This window comes from Mustela lutreola, chromosome 1 (genome assembly GCF_030435805.1).
Source record: "Mustela lutreola isolate mMusLut2 chromosome 1, mMusLut2.pri, whole genome shotgun sequence".
Classification (NCBI taxonomy): Eukaryota; Metazoa; Chordata; class Mammalia; order Carnivora; family Mustelidae; genus Mustela; species Mustela lutreola.
This window is the reverse complement of record NC_081290.1, coordinates 238,104,562-238,124,237: the sequence shown is the minus strand read 5'-3', so window position 1 is coordinate 238,124,237 and position 19,676 is coordinate 238,104,562. Positions and strand designations below refer to the sequence as shown.

Sequence of the window (19,676 nt, the reverse complement as noted above, 5' to 3'; positions counted from 1 at the left end):
GTTCCATGCCAAGCCTGGAGTCTCCTCAAGATTTTTTCCCTCTCCCTTTACCCCTTCCCCACCCCCCGCTCCTGTTCTTTCTCTCTCTCACACAAAATAAATAATAAAATCTTTTTTAAAAAATCCACAGATGTCTTGCACTTGCTATTTTAAGATTTTCAATGAAACCATTTCCTGAACATTTAAAAATCAGGTAGTGGACATCCAACTCTGATCCTCCTCTGACATTTCCCCATGTTCTAAGCTGCATCATTAAGGCCACTATTTAACACCCACTTCCATCCATTCCCCAGATCAAATCTGATGACTGTCCTTAGGGCTGTCACTGCAAGCCCTAAAACATCACCTTTTACTATCAAGACATACGCTATGGGGCCCTCCTTTCATGAATCTATCCAATTCAACTTTCCATTTCCCACATACTGAGGTACTGGGAAGAGCACTGTGATTGAGTTACTGACGTGTAAGACAATATAAAAATTAAAAGATAAAAAAAAAACCCGAATATAATGAAAAAGAGCTGTGATTTTAATCTTTATTGGCCTACTGAGTGTATCCTCTCAAACTGCACCTATGGGGATTCAATGCCCCCAGAGAAGCCTGTAGTAATCCACACAGAAATGGCCTCGGAAGCAGTTTGGAGTTAGAATCAAAGGATGCTTCTCCCAACAGCGTGAGGAAAGGAAAAAGAAATACTTTGGGGGATTTTCTAGCTCTCTTTGTAGACTCTCTCTGAAATAGCTTCCATAACATGATGAGTTTTGGCTACCTCAAAATTAAAGTAATACACACAAAGTACTTTAAAAGCCCCAGAAGAAGGATGACCTATAAATTCAGTATATTAGTGACATTAAATCTCAAGTAGCAGTCGTGGTGGAACAGATTACAGAAGAGCAAACAACAGTCTCCTTCTGAAATAACCGGGGAAGCCTTTAGAGCTCGCTCAGTGATGCTATCAATTGGCATTCATATTATTTGAAAAAAAAAATCACAATTGAAAATAGGTTTGAACTGAGATTTTCAGCATAATGTGTTAAAAGTGGTTCAAATGTGGCCCCTCATTTATGCCTCTTTATTTGTTCCCCAGGTTTTTCTGATAGGAAAGGAACATATCGGCAAGAACAAGGGACAGACTGCAGCAATCAAGCACCATGGTCTTCTCTAAGCTCACAGCCTAGCTCAAGCTTTTAGAGAGCTTATTTACAGTATGGCTATCTAAGTTAAAAATAAGTGGTAATCACATTACATGTCTAGCAATAAAGAAGACCATGATTTTAGTTAGTACCAGGGTGCTACAGTTACATCCTATGGCAAGATTTTCTACAGAATGTATTATTAGTTGTGCCAACAGCAGCTGTACTAATATAATCTGAGATAACTCCCACTGTGGTTAAAAAAAAAAAAATAGAAAAAAGAAGGATCAATGATAGATAGTAAAAGCATTTCCATGTTTGGATTTCCTTGCCTAATGTAACAGTTTTATATGGATGGTTGAAGCATTTACTTTTGACAATGGGGTTGTAAAAAATAATTTCAATCCATAAAGACCATAAATGCATGTCATTTGCAACCCCAAATGCATACCAGACTTATGTGTAGGGGTACTTTAGGAATCACCCCTAAAGATTCTGATTTAGTCAGTCAGGAACTGCGCAATTGTCTTCAAAAGTTCCTGCAGTTGATTCTGATGCACAGCCGGAACTGAGAATCATTTCCCCAAACCCTTTAAGTTGGAAGGAGCCTTAGCATTCAACCAATCCTCACCCTCCCTGATTTCTAGTGTCTCCCTCCCTAAGGTCCACCAGTCAACTGTCCTGGATGTTTGCATCAGATCTCCTGTACATCCTCAAACTTAATGCATTTAAAATTAATCTTATTTTTTTCCCCCATAAAACATGCTCAAGGGGCACCTGGGTGGCTCAGTCGGGGTTAAGCAGCTGCCTTCGGCTCAGGTCATGATCTCAGGGTCCTGGGATCAAGCCCCGCATCTGTCTCTCTGCTCAGCAGGGAGTCAGTCAGCTTCTCCCTCTCTCTGTAATCTCCCCACCCAAATAAATAAAATCTTTAAAAAAAAAACAAAACTTTTTTTTTTAACCATTCTCAACTTCTTGTCATAAACCTAATAAATCACATGACCATCCTCCCAGGTGCTTATGCCAAAACTTGGAGAATTAGGATCCTTCTACTTCGTATTGGTGTACTGATTAGTTTTACCCCTTAAATATGTTTTACATCAACCCTCTTGTCTCCAACTCCATCACCTTAAAACATTCCTTCAACATTTCTGCCTAGACAAATACTAATAGTCTACTACTTCTGGTATTTCTCCAAAATCCCCAGCTCTGAACCTCATAGGGCCTCACTGTACCACTCCACCACTGCGGCCCATCTTTGTCACAGATGTCTACATTCCTCAGGCTACTTTCCCACTCCCCCTACCCCCATTCCTGGCTTGTAGTCACTCTCTCCAGCACTACATTCATCTTAACCTGTGGTTAATTCAATACTTCCCAAACCACAGTCTTTCTGTTCTTATCCCTGTCTCCTTTAGTAACTTGTCCTTCATGCTACCGTAGGACCTCACTCCACAATCACACCTTGGACCTGGTTATACCAGCCACTGCAGACCCTCCTCTTCACTGCGTTCCCAATAATCATCCCACACCAGAGGGCCTACAAGCCTCTAATCCCAACAACTCTTCACTACTTCCACATGTCCACTTCTCCCTCTTTACTCAGATGAGATTTCAGAGTCAACCATCCCAATCACTCCATTCTATAATCCCTCAATTCTTTTGCTCCTCTCTCACTGTCCTATATCAGTGTGACCCTTCTTAAACACAACCACTGTCTCTTCATGCCTGCACAAACACAGGTACATGTGGGGGAAAACATGCAAGCCTGTAGTGGTGGTGAATGTCACTTTAATTCAAGATCACTACCTTCAAGTGGGCCCTTAATGATGCCCGGCAATGACACTGCTCTTCTCTGATCCACTCACTCTCCCATCTTCTGGCCTTTCATTTACACCTCTCCTATTTTTACCTCTCACCCTATGCTCACTCTCAGCTGGTAACCTTGCTGCTTCCTTTTCACTAATAATGGAAGAGCAATCGTAAGACAAACTTCTTTATGATCTCCAAACCATATCTGCCCACCAGGGCTCATATACTCTGCCCTGACTCCTTGACAATGAATGTACTGTTGAAAGACCCACCTACTCAAGTACATTGCTCAGGAAATTCAATCCCCTACATCATTTTTTTTCTTTTTTTTTTTTTAATTGAAGTATAATTAACATGCACTGTTATATTAGTCAATATGCTGATTCAACAATTCTATACATTCCTCAGTGCTCATCACAATTAAGGGTCCTCTTGATCCTCTTTACCAATTTTACCCATCCCCCTACCCATCCCCCCCTCTGATAACCATCAGTTTGTTCTCTATATTTAAGACTTTTTCTGTTTTTTTTCTTTGTTAGTTCATTTGTTTCTTAAATTCCACATATGAGTGAAATCACCTGGCCATCGTCTTTCTCTGACTTATTTCACTTAGGATTTTACCCTCTAGATCCATCCACATTGATGCAAATATCAAGGTCTCATTCTTTTTTTTGGTTGAGTAATATTTCAGTGTACCATGTCTTCTCTATCCATTCATCTATGGATGGATACTTGGGTTGCTTCCCTATCTTAGCTGTTGTAAATAATGCTGCAATAAAAATAGGCATGCATATATCTTTATGAACTAAGTGTCTCTTTTTCCTTTGGGCAAATACTCAGTATTAGAATTACTAGATCGTACGTAATTCATCTTAAATTTTTTGAGGAACTGCCATACTGTTTTCCACAGTGGCTGCACCAGCTTACGTTCTCATCAATAGTGCATGAGGGTTCCTTTTTTGCCACAACTTTGCCGACACTTGCTATTTCTTATCTTACTGATATTAGCCATTCTGACAGGTGTAAGGTGACATCTCATTGTGATTTTGATTTGCATTTGCCTTGACAATAAGCAGTGTTAAATACCTTTTCATGTCTGTTGGCCATCTGGATGTCTTTTTTGGAAAAATATCTTTCAGGTCCTCTGCCTATTTTCACAGATTTTGGTGGACTTTTTCAGTTTTGTTTTTGTTTTTTGGCATTGAGTTTCATAAGTTCTCCATCTACTTTTGGATACATCAAAATATCAATAAATACCAATATCAAATATATCAATCGCAAATATCTTCTCCTATTTAGTGGGCTGCTTTTTTGTTTTGTTGATGGTTTCTTTCATGGTGCAAAAGCTTTTTATTCTGTTAGAATCCCAATAGGTTATTTTTGCTTTTGTTTCCCTTGCCTGAGGAGACATCCTCTGCATGATTTTTAACTTCTCTCTAGCATCCAATTACAAATTACATAATTATGAATATGTAATTATTTTTTCCTCTCTTTAAAAACCATCTTTTGACTTATCTTCTCTTCCATTTTCTTTCACAATAAAACTCAAAAATGTAGTATATGTTCTCTTCAATTTTTCTTATTTTTTCCTAAAGAGACTGTAGCCAGACTATCACTAACTCCATTTGCCCACAACTCCTTCAGAATCCCTCAGTTCAAGGTCACCAGTGAAGCTACATGTTGTTAAATGTAATCATCAGTCCTGGGTTCTCATCTTACTTGACCTTTCAACTACATTTCACAAGAAGGATCACTTCCTCCTTCCAGGAATACTTTCTGCACTTCCAGGCCACCATACTCTTGATTTTTCTCCCACTGTCCTTGCTGATCTTTTTCTGTCTGTTTTGTTGGTTCCTTCTCATCTCCCTAACCTCTAACTAGTTGTTTGACTTCTTCTTTTTTTAATCTTCATTCATGTCTTGGTAAGTTCATCTAGTCTCTTAGCTTTAAATATCATCTGGATGCTGATAGTTCCTAAATGCTTAACTACAGGCTACCCTTTTTTCTTGAGCACCTAGGAAGGATATCTCAATACCCACTCAAGAATACTGCTTCAATTATTGTTCTCCTTTGTCCTATATCATGTATTTTTGTTTTCCACTAGATCATTCCCATCACATTAGTGATGTTCTCTTTTACAATTTAAAACAAAAATAAAAACAAAAAACCTCTGATCTCATTTCCCTTACCAACTACTTACTCATTTCTCTGCTATCTACAGAAAAACTTGAAATAGTCTATATTCACTATATGCCCCACTTTTGCCAGTCAATTCCTCGTATAGCCACTCCAAGCAGGCTGTTATCTCTGCCTCTTCACTAAAGCTGCTTATCAAAATCACTTCCGATGGCCCCTATGTACTCATATGGCTCAGTACTCAGTGTTCATTCTACTTGACCTAATGGCAGCATGGACACAACTTTTATGCCCTTTTCTTTGATACACCACTTTCTTGGCTTTTCATTTTGGCTTTCAGGTCAACACTCTTGGATTTTTGGTTCATCTTTATTAGTTTTCTTTTGCTGGTTCCTCAACCTGTCACCATCTTCTTAGTATTGGAGAGCTGCAGAATTCAGTGCTGGTCCTCTTCTCTCCTCTGTCTTCCTAGATCATTTTAAATGTCAGACTCATTTTAAATGTCATCTCAATGCCTACAATGCTCCCATTTATATCAGCAGTCCAGCCATCTTTCCTCAACTCCCGGTTCATCTATCCAGTTTACTAATCTGTAGTCCCAACTGATTCACTAATAAGCATTTCCAACATAACACATCCAAAACTAAGCCCTTAATCATTCCACTCAAACTTAAATCTCTTACACTTCTACTCCCTTGCTCAGGCCAAAGTTTCAGGAGTCATTCTGATTCCTTTCTCTTTTACACCCTACATCCACCTATTGGTAAATCCTGTCAGCTCTACCTTCAAGCTGCCTGGAGTCTGACCACTATTCACTATCTCTAAGGCCATCACTCTGGTCCGAGCCACCATTATCTCCCATATAAATGATTATAAGGTCACATCACTTCCTGACTCCACCCTTAGTATTCTATAGTCTGGTCAGAGTGATCCTTTCTATTCTTAAGGCAGCTATTATTACTGCTCTGCTTTCCATTGATTTCCCATCTTACTCTGAGTAAAAGTCATGTTCATTACAATGGCGTAGAGGGCCCTATGATCACCCTGCCATCACCCTTCCAACCTCACCTACTATGTCTCTCTTTCTTGCCCCTGGCTAAAACCTGGCATGTACCTGTCTCAGGACCTTTAAACAAGCTGTTCCCCTGCCTGGAATGTTCTTCCCCTGACTTGTGCATGCCCTACCCTTGTCATCTCCTTGTGACCTCTACTCATCAACTTCTCAGTGATGCCATTTTGGTCCCCACACCTGTGCTCTTTACATGTTTTTTTTTTTTCCTCCTTAGCATTTATTACCATCTAACATACTATGTAATTAGTTAATTTATTTATGCATTATCATTTTCCTTTCAGCAACATGCAAGTTCCACAAGAGCAAGCTTTTCATTTTGTTTGATTCCATACTATATGTACAATGCTGTATCTAGGTATGTAGATATGTACCCTACCTAGAACAGAGCCTTGCACACAGGAGATGCTCAATAATCAAATCACTTGATGAGTAAGAAAATGGCATCTCCAATCGTGATCTCTCCAGTCAACCTTCATTTTGTCTCCAGAGTGATATAATTAGTAGAAGATAAATCTGTTTACCTTCACTTTCAGCTTAAAACCCTTCAATGGGGGGCGCCTGGGTGGCTCAGTGGGTTAAGCCACTGCCTTCGGCTCAGGTCATGATCTCAGAGTCCTGGGATCGAGTCCCGCATCGGGCTCTCTGCTCAGCGGAGAGCCTGCTTCCCTCTCTCTCTCTGCCTGCCTCTCCATCTACTTGTGATTTCTCTCTGTCAAATAAATAAATAAAATCTTTAAAAAAAAAAAAAACCCTTCAATGGGTCTGCTGTGCCCATTACTTGGCAGCCTCTGTACATAAAATAAAGAACCCTCTCCACAGCCTGGCTTGGTAGGCACAAGGCAGGCCTGCCATGCTTACTCCCTCCTGGGCCCTATAACATCAGAGAAAACAGACTGTGCATATCCACAAACCGAGTAGTTGCAATGCAACTGAACACTTTGCTTTTTCATTATTAAATAAACAGACGAGGAAGCAAGATGTCACTGTTGGCGTCGTCTGAAATTATATCTGGAGCCCAGATGTTTGAACCAGATGACTAAACTTGCTAAAGGCAATTATGTGAGGTAATTATACCTGAGTTTCAGGGTAACATGACTGGGGATCTAAAATAGGTGATCTCCCATTCAGTGATTCTCATCTCTCAGCAACTTCCCTTGGACAGGAAGAGCATCATCACCACCAACTTAAGCTTATTTCTTGTTTCTCAAGGAACCACAAAGACTTGAGATGTGCACTCACAGAACTTCCCTCATCCTGAAATCTCCCAGAGTACTCTGCTGAGAATGGGTCCTTTGGACTCATTAAACTCATTACTCAGTAAACTGTACTTCTTTCACGATTTCTATGTCTTCTGCAGGACTTTGACAGTGGCATACAAGATTTCCACGATCTGACCAGTGTTCATTTGAACAGACTCATCCCTCAACAGTCCCAACACATACTTCACTTACCATTACTACCAAAGATCCATCCTTTCTGTCATAGGACCTTTATAAATTCCTAGAATGTCCTTTCCACCCACACGTTCTAGGCAAAGGGCTCCACCCAAGAATCAACTTCTTTAGGAATCCTCTGCAAATCCACTCAAGCCAGCTAACTACTTCTCTTCTCTTTCCCTGTACTGTATCCCATATATATCTCCCTTCCTGTCTTCATTTTATTAATTTTAATTGCTGTTTTATCTCAATTCCATAGGGGCAGTAACCACGTCTAATGGATCTTTGAATTACTGATGCCTAACCTAGTACCTGGCAATTATGAGGCAATCCAATGTCTTCTTAATTTAACTTAATTATAATTAGAAAAGAGTGATCTGGTCAGTGTGGCTAGCGTAAGGCTTCCTAAGTGCTAGGAGGGAAGAAGGAGTTGGAAAGAGGGAAAGAGAACACAGAGAAAAAGAGATCCAAGTTATATTAAATTTTTTTTCATATTTCACGTAAAAAAGGCAGTACTTTGCATTGGAAAGAATGTTACACTGTGTCAATTTTTTCTTTGCCCTCATGGGTAGAATGTGAAAAACTCTAAATTCTCAACAGTACTCAATTAAAGCTTAACTTCTCCCCCACAAAAAAGAGTATTACAATGAATCCCTATTTGTTGACGCTCCCTTAAAACTTTAAAAGGCAGTCTAGTATAAAGATTGATTGTAGTCAGGCAATGAGAGCTCATTACTGTACAGTGACCTAATCTTTCTGTGAGCTAATCTGACAGAACATTTATATTCCAAATAATGCAAATTAGCAATAAAAACATTAAGATTCTCAAAAAATAAACTGCTGCATGATAGTAAACACAGAAATTTCACATAAGAAATATACGTAGTTTTAAAGTATTAAAAATATTCAATCCCACCACCACCAGCAAAAAAAAAAAAAAAAATGCAAATTGAACCAGTTAGTCACTTAAAGCTTGTTACATTAGCAAGTTTTTGTTCACATTATTACCACCACCTAAATGCTAGTGGATATATTGTTGAATCGTAGCAGGGATAGTTGGCATAAATCTTGTGAAAATTAATAGTGGGAAACCTTCCTAAAATGGAGTCAGGAGGTGTGGGAAAGGTGCTCCCACACCCTGCCACGCTACCACTCTTAACTGACAGCAGACCCAATAGGAAGAGATGGACTTGACCCTGCACATGGATGCTACTTTACTGTCCCAGCTGACGCAGACATGCTTTCCTATCCTCCCACCCACTCAATGGCTCAGCCAATGAGAAGCCATGGCACTTGGAACCCAGTTTACTCCAGTGGACTTTGAGTTTCTAACAGCCTTCCCAACTGACATCTTCCCTCCTTAGAAAGTGTACCTTTGTTCTCCAGACTTCCTATGGTTTTGCCAAAGCTTGTTCGTCCCAGATGGCAATTCTCTTTTATTCCTGAATAAACCCATCTTTTGCTGGTGAAATAACTAGAAGCATCTATTTTTAAGGTTGACAACATACAGGAAAGAAATTTGAACCCATTGCTGATAACTTCCCATTAAGAAATTTTCCACCTCTTCCTCTTTAAGGAGGTGAAGGTGCAGATTGGTGGCCATGGTCTTGTGGCAGATGTTGAGATGCAGATCTTTGCGAAGACCCCGAGGGCAAGATCATCATCCTTGGGGCTGAGTCCAGTGACACCACTGAGGATGTCAATGCCAAAATCCAAGACAAAGAGGGCATCCCACCTCACCAGCCTCATCTGATTCTTGCAGGCAAACAGCAGGAGGATGGCTACACTCTCAGACTACAGTATCCAGAAAGAGTCCACCCTGCACTTGGTGCTTGGCCTGCAGGATGGCATCATTGAGCCTTCCCTCCGTCAGCTGGCCCAGAAATACAACTGCCACAAGATGATTTGCCTTAAGTGTTGGGCTCACCTGCACTTTTGCACTGTCACACAAGAAGAAGTGCGGGCACACCAACTCCCTGCACCCCAAGAAGAAGGTCAAATAAGGCCCCTTCACTGGTTCTTCTTTTACTGGAAGGGCAGCCTCCTGCCAAAGCCCCAAGGCCCTGGGGCCATGATATAGTTTCTTTTTCATAGACCAGAGAAGGAAGTAAGGAAGGGAGGGAGGGGAAGAGGGAGAGGAAGGGGAAGAGGGAAAGGAAGGGAGGAAGGAAGGGAGTGGGGGAAGGAAAGAAGTTAGGAAGGGTGGGAAGGGGGGGATGGAGGGAAGCAGAGAGGGGAGAGGGAAGGGGGAGAGAAGGGAAGAGGGAGGGAGAGAGGGATGGAAGGAAGGATAGAAGGGAAGGAAGGATAGGAGGAAAAGGAAAAAAGAAAGGTAAAGGGAAGGGAAGAAATTTTCCCGAACGGAGTAGGATACCACAGATACATCACAGTATTTTTAGGTAATAAAAAATTAGAAGCTGGAAATGCCCCCCAAAACATGATTAAATGAAAAAGATTTGCCTACTCTTCAGAAATATAGATATACAGTTATCCTAAAAATTTCACAATGACTGTTCATCATGGAAAAAATACAATAATAGTAATAATGGTTAGTTTTTATTGAGCATTTACTATGTGCTAGGTACTATGGTAATTTTTTTTTTTTTTTTGAGTAGGTTCCACACCCAGGATTGATCCCAATGTGGGGCTTGAACTCATGACCCTGAGATCAAGAACTGAGCTGAGATCAAGAGTCAGACATTTAACTGACTGGGCCACGCAGCCACCCCTATGGTAAGTATTTCACATGCATTATGAGATAGGTACTAAATAGGGTTTCCAGATTTAGCATATAAAAATATAAGTGCACAGTTCAATTTGAATTTCAGATAAATAACAGGCATTTAGTTTACATCCATCCCATGCAATATTGCTCATCTAAAATTCAAATTGAACAGGGCAGTCTTATATTTTATCTGAATACTGGCAATCCATTTTACTGATGAGGAAACTAAGACACGGAGATCGCCTAGGGATATACAGCTCATGAGCAGTGACAAGATAATGAGCATATGAAAGAAGTAGAATGGAAACTTTTGTGTCTGATTACAAATGGGTAAAACATATGCATGTGCAGAGACCACGGCTAAGAGGAAAGAGTGACAGATGACAACACTGCCACCAAAGTTTCTGGAGCACTTGGTCTGGGCACCTTGCTACAGCAGCCTCCACTCCCATTTTATAAATGAATCAACTGAAGAATTAAATACTGTGCTCAAAGTCATAACACTAGCAAGAGCAGGATCAGATTCTGACTCTAAAGCTCTTGTTTTATTCTACTTTGTCATCTGGATTTCCTGGGTGAGTTTTCGTTTTTTCCCTTCAGGTGTAGTTCCATCAATGTTGATATAAAAGTTTTTGTGTGATAAAGTACATGCACAAGGACATGTGAATATTTCAAGATCTGCAAAACCTAGTCATTAATGGTCTGCTTTGGTTTAAAGCCGTTTCTAGAACCCAATAAAACACTTAGAAGAAAAAGTCACGATGCACAGTATGGCTTAATTTGTGATTTCATTTAGGAAGTAGAAACACATACTCCATACTTTTCCTTCTAAAAGTGAGAGTGCAACTCCCACTTATGCTTCTTGCTAAGCTCCTCCTCTTTCTCTATATATTCAGCAGGTGAACTTGTTAGTCCCTTCAAGTAACTCAGTCAAGAAAGGAATCTGAATTTTTGCAGGCCAATCATATAGGAGAGCACACGTACACACACACAAACACAAAAGTGCCAATACGTTTCACAGCGAAAGCAATGGCTACGCTCTAGCAATGATAGGAAATTTTAAGTGATTTCCCTTAGGTACTGGCTTAATATTTCCTTAAGAGGTTAGCCCACATCAAAAAGTTTGTGCTTTTGATTGTTTATTCTGAAAGAGGCAGCTGGCCACAGGGCTGCCTGCAATGCTTTTACCACAGTTTGCTTTTGTTTTTCCCTCTTGATAATTACCTCATGACTAAACCACTCACTGGTCCATGCAGAAGAGTCCCACAGAGATGAAAACACACTTGTTTAAATAAAATATTTATGAAGAAGCCCTAAAATGTCACTGAAGTAAATGCAAATTATCTTCACATATTGTGCATCCAATATGCCACTCGTTCCTTAGAAGATTATTTCCTGATTGCAATTAACATTAATTTTTAAAAATTAATCCCATTGTGCATAATCATCCCAATGTCTATTCATAAAAAACCTAGTGTTTTAAGGTTAACTCTCTTTTGACTATCTTTGAAAGTTTTAATAAGACTAGTATTTAGTCTTGAGGATTATTTTTGAAGATTTTTCCTTAGAAACTATATTTAATTATTATTTTATATGTACATCTTCTAATAAATGATTTCATTCTAATTCAATACTAGGTGACATTCGTGAAAGTTCCACATTCTGGTCTTTTAATGAAATACTATCTGGACACAATTTTCTCAGTTCTTTTTTTTCCCCCCGAGTCAGGTGAACATAATGGATTCTCATTATATTTTTATAGAACATTCAAAATAAAAATTTGGAGTAATATTATCAAAAGAAAGTTAAGAATAGGTCGGTGTGTGTTAATAACTGTTACAAGGCCCCTGACTTTCGAGGCCATCTTCCCCAAGTTTTCAGGAAAGAGATATGAGATGAGCTGAGAAGACTAGGTGGTTTCATCCTTTGCTAGATGGTCTTGACAGCTGTCCTCTACTTGGCTACACTTTAGAATCAACAGAGGAACTTAAAAAACATATAGATACCAGGCCCTACCCCCAGAAATTCAGATTAAATTTGTCTAGAATAAAACTCAGTCATTGGTAGCTTTTCATTCGTTTTACTTTTGCTTGACAGAGCTCCCTAAATGTTTTTAATGTGCAGCCCAGGTTGAAAACCATTTGTCTAGAAAAAGCGTTCCTAAAAGGGTTAAAGTCCATTTGAAAAGAGGAGTCATTAATGATGAGCCATAAGGCTCTGCTTCACACCCAGACCAGAAAAATGAAGAAAAATCTCTAGAAATACAAAGCCAATATAAACCCAGTATCCTGAACAAAAAAATGCATAACCTATAAACTAAGCTGAGTCTTCATAACTACATAGAATTTAACCTTCAGTTAAAGATTAAATCCTTTATAGAAGAACAGAATAGACAAAGTGGGTCTAAAGGGGGCTCTTATGAAAAAATACCTAGGAAATTTTCATTGACAGTAACTCTCAGATTCTTAGTACATGTGGTGGGTTTCCCTAAGAAGCTACTTTGACTTAAACTCAAACCTGTGGAACCCACGGCCTTGCTGCTAGTTTTGCTCTGAGCTTCAGTTTTCACCCATACATACAAATCTCTCTCAGCCACATTTCTCCAACTTGAACATCCCTACAAATCACCTGGAGATCCTGTGAATACATAGGTTCATATGCAGTAGGTCTGGGTGAGGCCTGGGAGTCTGCATTTCTAATAAGCTCCCAGATGCTGCTGATACTGCTGGCCTGCAGACGAACATTGGGAGCAGCGAGGTCTTGGGAAGACATCATGAGGATTAAATGAAATGACCTACATAAAACACTTGGCACAATGTGGCTGGCATCCTACAGAAGAAAAGCCTTACCAAGGAAAATAATAAAATGTGGTGAAAACCTAGAGGTCACATGATCCAATTCTTCCTCCTTTTCCAGATGTGGAAATGGGAAGTTAAGAAAAGTTAAAATCTTTATCTCCTTATAGCCAAAGGGGGAAAAAAAAAAAAAAACAACATTGTTTTTAACTGCAAAAGAGTGCAACCAAGGTCCACGAGTGGAAGTTAAACAGAGCTCTTCATTCCATACCAGGAAAAATCTTCTAACAATAAATGCTGTCCTACAATCATTTGGCCCTCTTGAGGAGGGAGTGTGAAGTCTCCAGTTACAAAATGTGAGCACAGACCAGTTGCTGATTGAAAGAACATTCATGTTTCAGGTGACTGTTGAACTAACTAAGAGACATCACACACTTAATATGTACAAAAGCATTTTTTTTTTAAATTAAAATAGAAACCTCATCTCTTTCCCCACTCCCAACTCTGCTCTTCCTGAAGTCTTCCCTTCTGCAGTAAATGGAGTTACTTGGATCAAAGAGTGCTGGAGTCTTCTTTATCTCTACTTCTCTCACCCCTCACATCCATTCCATCAACAAATCCTCGCTTGCACTATTACCTTCAAATGTGTGCACAACCCAATTACTTCTCACCACTTCCATTAAGATAGCGCTGGCCAAGCCACTTTCCTCTCTGTCTGGATCACTATAACAGCCTCCTGACGAGTTTTTCTGTCTTTGTCCTTGATCTTCAATAGCATTTTCTCAGCAAGCAGCCAGAGTGCTGCCACTTCTCCACCCCTTCCTTCTCCTTGGGACTAAAACCCGAAGTCCTTCTACAGGTTGACAAGGCTTAGCGTGATCTCTCCGCTCCAGCCCTCAATCACATTTCTAGTCATTCTCAATCTTTTTCTCTCCCAAGTCACCCTTAAACTCACTGTTCCTTAAATCACATCCAGGACAACCCCATCTCAGGACCTCTGTCCTTGCTCTTCCGTCATGAAGGCTATACTCTGGGATTAGCATGTGTATGCCCCACATTGCCAATACATGAAAAAAACATAAAAACACTATGTTGGATTCTAACTGCTCCCTATGGAAAAAGAAAAAGTGCCCACACTCAGCTTAAAGATCAGCACTTGACTTTCCATAGTTGGTACAGATGAAAGGCTGGGTGAGGCATTCCAGTTCCAACTGTGACTCAGCTTCACTTTTAAAAATTGCCCCTTCATCAAATCCTCTTTTAAGGGAAGACTAGGGGCTGTATTCCCACCTCGGAGCACCGTAACACCCTGGGCAGAGGATAACCCTTCCAGAAAGCCCACTGGTCTGTTCCCCCAGGGTAGTCCACCTCTGAAAAAATGAACAAACATCCTAGATGCAGTGTCCTTCTGCTGCCCACAGGGAATTATGTCCATTTTCTTCTTTTAATGCCAAAGTTCTGCAGTTGAGCTTGAGAAACTGAACTACCACGGAGTTAGACATGGACGGACAATGGACAGACAGCACTGGTACATGGCCTTCAGGTGAGTTCCTCTGCAGAAAAGGAAGTCATCCGCTTCCAGAGAGGACTATGTGTGCCAGGGACCCATGTCCCAGGGCTGTGGCGTGGGCTTATTCTGGTTCACATGAGCCAACGGCATGGCACCATGCATATCGTTGTGCAATGCAGCTACTCCAGCCACTCAGCTTTTAGGGCTCAAAATGAAAGCCACTCTTGGTTTGGACAATCAAACAGCATCAGAGGGATGGAGATAAAGGCATGTAATGTAGGAATTACTGCAGACAAGAGGAAGGAGGGAGGTGAGGAGAGATTCTGGCCTGAGCTAAAGTGCCCTGGAGAGAGGATGCACTTTGGCTGTGCATTTTGGCCTCAGCCCCTCTCACCCTGCACTCACAGTGCTCCCCACTCCTGCCTCATGAACAGGCTACTTCCAACCCAAACTAAAGATCCAGAGGGGCACGGGCTATCAAAAAATCACTGTGCCCCAGTGAGAAAAGCAGGACAGTGCTTTCGGGAACTCAAAGACTAGCAAAAGGCTTTCTCTTAACTGTGGCTCTTTCTCAGCCAAGGAATCAGATTTGTTTCTTGCAAGGAGTTTTTTTTTTTTTTTTTTTTTTTCTGTGACTCTTCCTCAAGGGTGGCCAGGTTACAAAGGTTGAGCAAAGCCCAAGAACATGGAATCCAGCCCATGCATGAAAAGAAGCAGAGGCATAAAATCAGCCAAAAAGATGTAGAGTGTTAAACAGGAGACTCAGCAAGAGGCCTCATTCATCTTCTCTTTTAAAGCCAAAAAGCAACTATTCCCTTATGTGGGATAACAATGGAAACTTATGGAGCAGTCACAGGCAAGGAAGTGGGACATTTCAACACTAGCATTTGCTTTGGGTGAAGCATACTAAATAATTTTCTTGTTCCTGCAGCTTCAGGAGAAAACTTTGCCCCCTTAGGAATCATCCAGGACTCCCAGCTGATAAAATAAGGAGCTCTGATTCCTATGTGTGGCTCTGCAGCACATCACAGCCAGCAATGAGTCACGCAAAGGCTGGGCATTGAACCTCCAGGGAGATCATTTGGGATCAACATTTATTTCTTGACTTAATTCTGCACTTTGAAGTAACACATTAGGGATTATCTGATAAACCTAATTAATGTAACCACAGGCAATGGGAAACAATAATCTTTCTTTTTCAATAGAGAAACAGATTTCCAATAGGGAAAATCTGATATCAACTTTTAGCAGATGATTTCTCTTCACCCCACAGACCCATTTTGAATACGCTATCAAGGAAATGTTATTTAAGTCAGGCTCCGTGTATATCTCTTTATAAATCAAACAATTCCCTAACTTATCCTTCCTGTAAGTAGACTTTAAATAACATATATATAATATATAGGCAAATTTGTCCTGGATAATGCAATAGCTCATTTCCAATATTTATACACAGGAATATCAGGGGCAAAGGCCATTTTCTCACCCCATCTTTAACACAGTATTTTTTTTGTTTGTTTGTTTTTAGGTTGAGAGAATATTCGAGAAAATGATTTCTCCAGGTAAGAAGAATCTCAAGTAAACGTATGGAAGCAATGTGTCTTCCAGTAACCAGTAGTGGGTGAGATGCAGGAGACCCAGGGCCCTTAGGGAAAGCAAATGGCTCCACTAAAACTCCTTCTTCCAACCTTAATTGGTCAAATGCCAAAATAAACGAACTTTCCAAAGTTAGGAGCTATGCAACTTTCACTAGGGATAACTGCAGGTGCCCCGGCCACGACCAGCCAGCCCACCGAGCCAGGTGTGTCCGGCGGCGCCCAGGCCCAGGCCGCCTCCACGCCAAACGACCCGCTGGGAACCGGTTCAGGCCCGGCTGCCCAGGACCCGGAGCTCCTGGTTGCCGGCCCAGAGCCAGATCCCGCCCCGCCCTTCCCACCCCAGACCAAGGAAGGGAAATGGGCACTCCGAAGCAAAGGTGAGGAGCGCCCAGCGGGATTCAGCCGCAGCCGGGGCCGTCCCCAACTCCCAACTTCCTAGAGTTTCCTCCGGCCTCGTCCCCCTTCCCACCGCTGGTGCAACGGCCGCGGCCTCCCCTCGCCCGGAGCGCAGAAACAGGGAAGTGGAGCACAGAGCTCGGGAGCCGCCCCCCCCCAAGCCCGGGAGACCGGAGCGCAGGTGGCGGGCGTGGTCCCTCCAGCCCTGCCCCAGCCCCCACCCCCTGGATTCGGCCTCCGCCGGGGTCCCCGCCGGGGTCCAGCATCAGGCCACGGCGTGCCGCTCCCTGATCCCCTCCTCTAGCTCCGCGGCCACCCCCCTCCTCGCCCCAGTCCGCGTCGCTCTTCTGCCCCAGGCCCCGGTGCGGCCCCAACTCCCAGCCCAGGGCCCTCCGGTAGCGCCCGGCAGCGGCGGCGGCACTCACCTGGGTCGCGGAGCCGGGGTCTGGCGCGGTCCCGCAGGTGGTAGATGAAATCCTGGCAGCTGTCGTGCTCCAGGGCCCCACGGGCACACAGCTCGGCCAGCAGCTGCAGCGCCTGGTGACAGAGCGCGTCCCTGGCCCCGGGCATCGCCCCCCCGCATCCTCGGACCGCGCCGGGCAGGCGGGCGCGGGAGACAACCCTCCGCCTGCCAGCTCAGAGCCGCCGCCTCCGGGCCGTCCGCGCTCGCCGTCAGGGAGCCGCCGAGGAACGGCCCGCGCCTCCTCCCCGGCTGGCCCGGCCTCCCACCGGTTGCATGCAGCTCTCCCGCAGCCGGTCGGTCGGGCTTTCTCTCTCTCCCGCCCGGCCGCTCCGTCCCTCCCCCGGCACAGAGGGGAGGCGGCGCCGCACAGCCCCGCACGCCTCTCTCCCGGCGCCCCGCCCGCCACACGCGGCCGCCGGGGGGCGGGGCTGGGTCAGGGGCGCGCGCCGCGGGCCGGGATCCCGGTGGGCCCGGCTCCCGGGCGAGCGGCGGACGGGGGGCGCTCTCCCGCTCCTGGAGGAGCGCGGGGCTCGGCTCCGGACCAGGCGCTCAGAGCGGCTGCGCCCAGGCTTGGAGAGTGGGAGCGAGGCGCTCTCCGGGCATTCTCGCCAGCCCACCCCTCGGTTCTCAGGCAAACCAACCCCTCCACCACCGTCCCTCGCCGCCTGTGTTCAAAGCGCGCGTCGGGTGCGTGGCGCTAGAGGTACAATTTGGACCACACCCGCCCGATCTGGAGAACCGAGTGGTGGCTTCGAACTTGAAAAAGCGCCGTCTGGGCAAAACCCATGGGCCTAAGGGTGCTAGATCCCCAAATGCAGGTTCGGCGCCGAGATCTGCCAACAAAGGAAGGATTTCCCAAGGGCAGGACCTTTTAGACCACGGCGGTGTTCTGGAGACGGTGGAGGCTTGCTCGTTAGAACTAAGGTCAAATACTGGCTTCTGGAAAAAGACGCCGGGACAAGGATCCTGGCTGGTTTTCTAAACAACTGATTAGAAATCCGGGGATTGCCAACGCGTCTCTCATAACCACCAAGTTAGAGTATCACAGAATCCGAGCTTTTTGGAAGGGAACTCTGGGCACCTCTCGCACACCCACCTCTTCAGCATCTCAGGCAATAAGCCCAGAAATAACTTCGAAGTACTGAACTCCTGGGGAGGCGGGGGTGGGGGGGCAGACAGGAGAGGGTTCGAGGCACTATGCCACAGTCTTTTTTTTTTTTTTAATTTTATTTATTTGGCAGACAGAAATCACAAATAGGCAGAGGCAGGCAGAGAGAGAGGAAGGGAAACAGGCTCCCTGCTGAGCGGAGAGCCCCATGAAGGCAGGGGCCTTAACCCACTGAGCCACTCAGGTGCCCCTGCCACAGTCTTTTAGATATCTAATCTCATTTAATTCCCTTGATAGCCCAGCAAGGTCTATATAACTTATCCTCATTTTAGTAATGAAAAACCTGAGACTCAGACAGGCATCACCTGCCTGAGTTCAGACTTGGGGAGGCAGGGTAAGGTATTATTATAATAGTAATAATAATAACAATTATATATTATATGTATATATATATAATGTTATATGTATAACATTATATACTAGATCATAGATCAGGTAATATAAATATATTACATAAAATTATATAATAATAATAATAATAATTAGCTTTAAGAAAAAAGAAAAACTAGTGTTCAGGCCCTACACAAATGATTACCGCGGACTCTCTACAGCTGGCATTCAGCCATAGGTCGTGCTGTTGCTAGGGACACCTCACAGCAAATCATACTGTGCAGTAAGGTATTTCAGGATGCCACAGAGTGTTCACCCAACAGACAGGCTTTGAAATCCTGCTGCGAATGGTGTCGGGGCCTCAAGGATCCGATATTAGAACAGTAGAGAAAATGCAGAGTTATAAAGATAACTCCAGAGAGTGAAGAGAGAAGTAAACTCTCAGTCCTGGGAAAACTAGGAAGGTGAGGAAGCCAGCTGAAAGGAACCCTTGGAGGAGGAAGAGCAGAAGCTGGTCCTTGAAAGGATGGAAAAAACAGTGGAGGAGGAACCAGAGAGAGTGGGATGCTAGGGCTCCCACAGTCATGATGGGGACAAGGGTGTGTGTTCAAGCATGCAGAAATATACCACTGATATGACCACTTCAGAGAGGAACTGCAAATGGGAAATCCAGTAAAGAAAGCACTTTGATAAGCCAGGCAAGATATGATGAGGGCCTAGATCAGGCTAAAGGGGGCCTAGATCAGCCTAAATCAGCATGTAGCTGATTGTCAAGAACATCTAAATTTGAAAAATATTTCTAGTATTAACTGACAAGATTGCACCCAATGGAATGAGACAGAATGAAAGACCAGAAGTTTCACAAACTGACCTGGGTCATATGTGATGAGTAATGAAAAATGCTTAGAATTGGAAGCCTAGAATTAGGAGAGAGGGGAGACTGGCAATCAGCCATAGAAATATTGAAATTGAGTTGTCATGTTGGATGGATTTCTCCAGGCAAGGAGAGCTTGGAAAATGGGAGAGATCGCTGTCATTTAAAATGTGGCTCAGTAAGGAAGAGATTGAAAAGCATCAGTGATGAAGAAAACATTGAACAGAG

The 19,676-nt window shown here is 43.2% G+C and overlaps 1 protein-coding gene and 1 pseudogene across 1 annotated transcript in view; one reads left to right on the top strand and one right to left on the bottom strand.

Moving 5' to 3' along the window:
* Positions 1 to 17,421, bottom strand: part of SYT9 (synaptotagmin 9) — a 202,181-nt gene extending 184,760 nt beyond the window's left edge. The window contains exon 1 of the mRNA XM_059134964.1: positions 17,039 to 17,421. Within this exon, the coding sequence (XP_058990947.1) occupies positions 17,039 to 17,183 (145 nt within the window). The 5' untranslated portion in view covers positions 17,184 to 17,421. The remainder of the gene's footprint in view (positions 1 to 17,038) is intronic.
* On the top strand, positions 8,978 to 9,592 carry LOC131808836 (ubiquitin-ribosomal protein eL40 fusion protein-like; annotated as a pseudogene).
* Positions 17,422 to 19,676: the final 2,255 nt, after the last annotated feature.